General features: G+C 30.6%; 1 protein-coding gene across 1 annotated transcript; it reads left to right on the forward strand.

Moving 5' to 3' along the window:
• The first annotated feature begins 10 nt into the window (after positions 1-10).
• LOC132740366 (uncharacterized) lies at positions 11-6,616 on the forward strand. Its single transcript, XM_060728250.1, has 3 exons — positions 11-598; positions 755-817; positions 1,243-6,616. The coding sequence occupies exons 1-3, from the start codon at positions 220-222 to the stop codon at positions 2,208-2,210; spliced, it is 1,410 nt and encodes a 469-aa protein (XP_060584233.1). The 5' UTR covers positions 11-219; the 3' UTR covers positions 2,211-6,616.
• The last annotated feature ends 278 nt before the right edge of the window (positions 6,617-6,894 follow it).

The raw sequence follows: 6,894 nt of genomic DNA on the forward strand, positions 1-6,894 counted from the left end.
AAATTGAAAAAAATAGAGAAGAACTTTAATAAGTCCATTGATCATATAAGTGGAGTTCAAAATCTAGGCAATGATGAAAGATCAGATATTAATGAAAAACACCCAAGAAGTGGTCTTGTTATAAAACAAAACGTTGACAATAAATCGACTGTGCAAACAATCAAAAGCATATGTGATCAATTGCCCGATAGAAGTGCGAATTTAGAAGATGGAGAAATCATGGAAAGTGCAATTCAAAAGATTAAAACAGTTCATAGACATTTTGAAACAGATTCGGTTTTGCAGCAAAATGAGGTAACCTCTATTAAAGAAGGCATTTTAAATCTTGAAGACAAAGAAGACGGAGAAATTATTGAAGAACCCGATACCGTTCGGCAAGTGATAATCCGTAATGACAGAGTAGATGAAGCTGATGAAACAAAATGTACAGTGATGAATATAAATTACAATGATGTAAATGTAATGTCAAAAGAGATTAAGAACGAGTGTCGGGAAAATAACGAATGCGTGAAGGAAAATGCAATAGAGAGTGTTGTTGAAAAGGACGTGTATCAGGTGAAGCTGCTGAAATGGCCCGGAGTTCCATACTTTCATCACGGTAAATATTATATCTTTACATATCTTGATAAATATGATTATGACTCAAATGCATATAAGAAAACAAATTAATTTTTACCTTCTTATAAGCATTGTAAACGTGCAAACGTATATTATATATCACACTTTTTGTGAATTCGTCATTTTTAAATTTCAGAGCAATCGGTGTTTGATATTGAAAAACTGAAAAAGGCACAATCACAGCGATCGTCAAAGTTAGGTAAAGATTATTTAATTTTGAAAGCAATGAAATTATATGTACATTCCTTTTTGGAAAGGCTATCAAAGCACATAGACGTAGTCTAATTATATCAAACTTTTATTTATTTGTTTTGCACATAACACGTCTTTAGTCCTTTGTTATTTTCTTTGAATTATTTTTTCATGTAAAATATTACAAAATCAGTTATCTATTATACAAATACTAATAAAAGCTATAGTTACTGAAAATTAAAGCAAATGTTTGACAAAATTACATTTGTAAGGAGTGATAGACTCTTTTATTAAATCATCATCACGATATATAATGTCAAAGCATTTCGTATGGTGTGCATAAAATCTTACAACATTTATTCAAAGAATGATTCATGAAATTATTGTCATTTCTGATAATTTCTGGTATTGAGGTATTGTCTGACTTTTTAGGGGCAACATGTTCAAAGTCAAATAAAAGAAAACGGTTAAATGATAAGACGGACAAAATGGAACCTTTAGGGAAAAAAATGAGGAAAGACAAAAACGTGAGCTTTAAAATACAAACTAAACAAGAACATTATAAAAATAAAACAAACCCGCTTGAAGCGTTTGATGCAAGTGCTTTTGACAAACCTTCGGTCATAACAAAGACTAACAACCGTGACATTGGGGTAACTGACAAACACGTCACAAAAACGTTTTCAAATCCCTGGGATAATATTCATGAAGTTTCTGTAAAAGGAAGGACACCAGCATCAGAGAGAAATTTAGTGGAGTATGATGATTTTGAATTATATGATGACACTGAAACTACATTAAGTTCAGCATTAAAACAGGAATACAAATCACAGAAGGAAGTTAACCTGAGAATTGGACTTTCGGGTAAAGTAATTGATGATGCTATCTTATCAAAAGATCTTAACTGTAATACCTTCGGGGCACGTGTTGTCTGCAGTCAAGAGCCAATGACAGGGCAAGGAATAAAACATACAAGAGTTTCAAGGAAACTATCCGAATGCGACCCAATTCTGCAAGATGATAACTGTACAGAAAGTGAGTATACTGACACAGAGATCATTCCAAGCAGAACTCAAGCAACCATTAAAGAGCCTAATGATCCATGTGATTTGAGAAACGTATTAAATAAGAAAAGACGGCAACAACCTGGCTTGAAGACGGACAAAACGTGTGATAAAGGTTATATTAAGACATATAATTTGAGAACTCGGCGCAAAACCAAACCTTTGACATCGGTTTCAAGAAAACATATGATAAGATGTCGAGATAAAGATAAATTAAAGCTTAGTGGGATATCTTCTAGGAAGCGGGTTAGGAAAGTTGGAAGCAGCAAAGAAACTGATGGTGATTTGAAGATTGAAATTAAAGGTGATGTTTACCAAGTTTTAGACGAGGTATAAAAATGCGTCAGTCAAATAACTTCAACTTTATTAATACTGATACGCCTATGCTTTTATATTTACTCAGAAATGTGTATAAGAAGAAGCGGGTAAGATATACCTTATCGTTAGACTAGATGTGCAAACTTGCTGACGATTATGTTTTAATGTGAATATGTCATATGTATATATTTATCAGTCTGTTTCATGGATGTCTGACATGTTTACATTAGCCATAGACCATGTCATTATTAAACTATTCTATAAATAATGTCAATATGTATTTGTTGAATTATATGATTATAATTGCTACAAATAATGTTGTAACATATTGAATAAATAAGATATTTTTGTCCACATTTGTAAATAATGCATGAAAGAATTAATTTGCTTAACTTTGAACTCATTGCAACGTAATTTATGACACACTTGTCTTGTTTATGATGAATGTGTTTATAAATATAGGTAACGTTTATTTTCAAGTAGCATATTCGTAAGAGTTTTTATATGTCGTGCTGTATTTTCAGTGTAATGTACTAATATTAATTTTAATTTATTTCACTTTGATAATAGTGTTACGTAATAGATTAAACACCTAAATCTCTTGTTTATGATGAATGTGTACATGATTATTTTTATTTAAAATATAATATTTTGTTAAAAGTTTATTATTATGTTATGTGTTTACTGTGAAAAAAATGAGTGCAAGATTACTCGTATTGGTTGAAACGTCAATATACATTGGTAGTTTTCATATGAATTGGTACAAAGTTTATGAGAACAGAAACCCTAATCATAGTATGGGTTTAAAGGCAAAGAAAAAGCACAGTATTTAGCTTTTGTCAATATATTCTATTTTTGTCATCAGTTGTTGTCAGCGTCAAATAAATACAATCTTGCTCCTCAACAATAACTCAGTTGAACTTACCTCTAGTGTTTAAATCAATTTTACACTCATCAAAATGTATCATCATTTTGTCTAATTGCATTTTAATTTATAAAATACAATATAATTTTCCTTAGAATCAGTGATAAATGTTGTTACTAGTATTTGGCAATACCTTATTTGGCAATGATACATAATTATAACTGAGAGCTTTAACAAAGTTTATAGAAAGCCTTCTTTTTATCAATTTTGTTGATAAAGATACTTAGTTTCATTACATTTACTTTATTGACCGCTACATTGTTTGAAAGTTTAGACAACTGATACATATAAATACACCCAGGGATGTTTGATGAATATGTTAAATATCCTTTGTAATCGCAGCTTTTCCTCGTGTTTCCACAATACACTGTATCCATGCATGTACCTGTTTGTTCTCGTCTTTCTATATGCACACCATGTACGGTAACTGTATGCGCTATTGTTAATGATTTTGTAGAAAAGAGTAAGTGAGATGAAATTTCCAATGTTGGTCAAGGTAAATGTACACGTGAAGCGTTTTTTATGCTCCCCGAAAAATTTCGGGGGAGCATATAGTCGGCGCCTTGTCCGTCTGTTCGTCGTCCGTCCGTCTGTCTGTCCGTTGTCTTGTCCGGAGCATAACTTGAAAACCCTTGGGGATACTTTGTTTAAACTTCATACAGTGGTAGAGGGCATTGAGTCAAAGAATCATAACTCTATTTTGCCCGGTTTTTGAATTATCTCCCCTTAAAGAAAATCTCCCCTTAAAGAAAAATATTGTCTGGGACATAACTCTTAAACTATAAGAGATATCAACATGAAACTTTGTAGGTGAATAGATCTCAATGGATAGATGTGCAGTTTATAAGAACAAAAACTCTTTTTTCCCTAATTTTGGAGTTATTGCCCTTTGTTAATTTTAACACTTTGAACTTTGTCCGGAACATAACTCTAAAACTATAAGAGATATCAAGATGAAACATTGTAGGTAGATATATCTCATTGAGTAGTAGTGCAGTGGAAAAGAACCATAACTCTGATAAGCCTCATTTTTTAATTATCTCCCCTTTTAGAAAAATCTTGTAAAGGACATAGCTGTAAAACTATAAGAGATATCAACATGAAACTTTGTATGTAGATGGATCTCAATGGGTAGATGTGCAGTGCACAAGAACTTGAACTCCGCCTTGCCAAATTTTGTAGTAATTGGCCTTTGTTCATTTTTACATTTTGAAGTTGTCCGTGACATAACTCGAAAACCATAAGAGATATCAACAAGAAACTTTGTAGGTTGATAGATCGCACTGATTAGAAGTGCAGTGCAAAGAACAGTAACTCTGCCTTGCCTAATTTTGGAATTATTGCACTTTGAACTTTTTCCAGGGACATAACTCTGAAACTACAAAAGGTGTACTTTCCTGTGTCTAAAACCTATTCGGGGAGCATCACCCGGCTTAAACCGGGCTCTTGTTTAAAATATAAAGCTGTATCTTTGCTGCCTTCAGATCACAAAAATCGTTTAAATTTTCGAAAATAATAATTTCAATATGTCTGTATGAAAGAAATTTGTTTTGAAGTTTTTATTTTGAGAGAATGGTTTGACTTAATATAGCAGCATAATATTTGGTTCATGAATTTTTTTTACTGTTTACGCGTATTTAAGAACAGAAGTAACAGGAAACTATTTCGAAAACCGACCATAAGATTATGTTAACGTTATGTTTTTACTGTGTTTAACTTTTAATTTATGAAAGTATTTAATAAGATATAGCTTTATACAATGTGAGGTGAAAACACATAAGATATAAAATATATACCAAGTTGTACATAAACTAAATTATGATGTCATTAATTTTTAATGTTTTCAAAAGAAGTGTTTCATACTTGTATAAATGCTTGGGAAATAGTATGATAAAAATAAGTATGTAAATTGTTTTATTAAACTATTTGCCACAAACGTGTGTGTAGAATTTTGTTATGAACATTATGTGTACTTTATTTATACATGTCTGGTATGGGCGTTTCCTCTAGAAAGAAATTCATTCTGCATTATTGAAATATTATTTGACAACTAATTTGGTATTGAACTTGTAAAGAACATTGAAATGTTCTTAATATTTTTTGATTGCAGATGTTTCACATGATCATGTATTTAACAATTTATATTCTTTTGCTTGATTTTAAGAGTCATTCTTTGCGCTTCTTTGTTTTAATGTGTATTGTTTTTTACCCGTTTGAGTTATCGCAATAGGATAATTTACCAAGTAAAATGTAATTAATATATTAATAAAATGTGTATTGACTTAATATATTGTGTGTATTAGAGTATTAGAGCCACATAGTTTTTTATATTTTGTTTAAAAATTGACAATTTGTACTTTCTTAGGAATTCATAAATGAAGTTAAATCAATGCGAGAAAATGTGTAATTACACCTAAGATATTACACGTTTTGATTTCGCGTTATTTTCCTTTGACAAAAAACTTAATGAATATGAACAATTGAGTAGATCATCATCATAATCATTGTCATTATTTTTGTCATCATTGTCATTATCATCATCATCATCAGCATCATTTAATATTATTTGTTATCATTATTGTATTAACATTGACGAATTAAATGAAAGAAATTACAGTTTACTTAGTAACTGATGCTATTTTGTACTTTCATATTTGCTAATGATTACTTGTGTTTGTTCCCGATTTTATTTAAGATCATTCGTATTTTAGTTTAACTTCCAAGCTTTTAATACCTGACCTATACTGTATGTCGTCTCTTTGAAATAACGCTCTTATCATCATTATCATTCGCCAAGTCACATGAGAACCATATCATATCATTAATTATAACATGTATTGAAAGTAAACACTTGAGACATGTGTATTTTTGGGAGTAGGCTCGCTCTGCCAGTGTGACATATTTCCATTTTATAATAATCATTCCATTTGTGTCTTTTGAAAATAACAAAAATGTTTTCAAAGTTCATGATATGTCCAAAAACTACAGAAGCTTTCTGATATAATATAATGTCCTTTGTAATGGTTTATACTTTCCTTTTTATTTTGATAATTCTATATACTATATAATTCTATAATTCTATTTACAACTTGGTGTTTTATAAAAGTATCAAATGTTCGGAAGCTTTCTTATATAAAATATGTCCCATTTGCAGATACGACATCAACAAAGGCTGTTAATGTCATGTCTTGACATTCAGACAATGAAATTAAGCTATCTTGTATGACTCAAATGTTATTAGATAATGTAATTGATTTTTAAATTATCTCAATGATATTGTTTAAATGTTTATAAACATATCATGATAATATACATTATCCTGACAGTTTTTGAAAGTGAGGCTACATCAATGATTTTCATGCATTATCATTGTTAAGTCTTTACATATCGGAGTAATAATTTGATAATTGTATTTTGCAATGATGTTTAGAATGTATCGATGACTATACAACCACGTTATCGTTGTTTTGAAAATATTAAAATTTCTTTGAATATTAAACTGTGTTATATGATTTTCAAACCTAATCAAAATACATTCCACCAGCCCGGACAATGAAGTTGTAAGGGGTAATACCAGAATCGGCTCGTTCGACTTGCCGTCTATATCGTGCGGGGCATAAGTAAAATGTTCTTGAGGTATCGGCTTGTGGGTACGGAAGTGAAAAACACTCACACATATGACTTGTCACCTACTCTGATAAAACAAATAAAATCCCTTACACCATCTTGAATATAAACCTCATTGCATAAAAGTGAATTGTTTGAAAACAACTTTGG

This window comes from Ruditapes philippinarum, unplaced genomic scaffold (assembly GCF_026571515.1).
Source record: "Ruditapes philippinarum isolate M1 unplaced genomic scaffold, ASM2657151v2 ctg23479_1_1_1_1, whole genome shotgun sequence".
Classification (NCBI taxonomy): domain Eukaryota; kingdom Metazoa; phylum Mollusca; class Bivalvia; order Venerida; family Veneridae; genus Ruditapes; species Ruditapes philippinarum.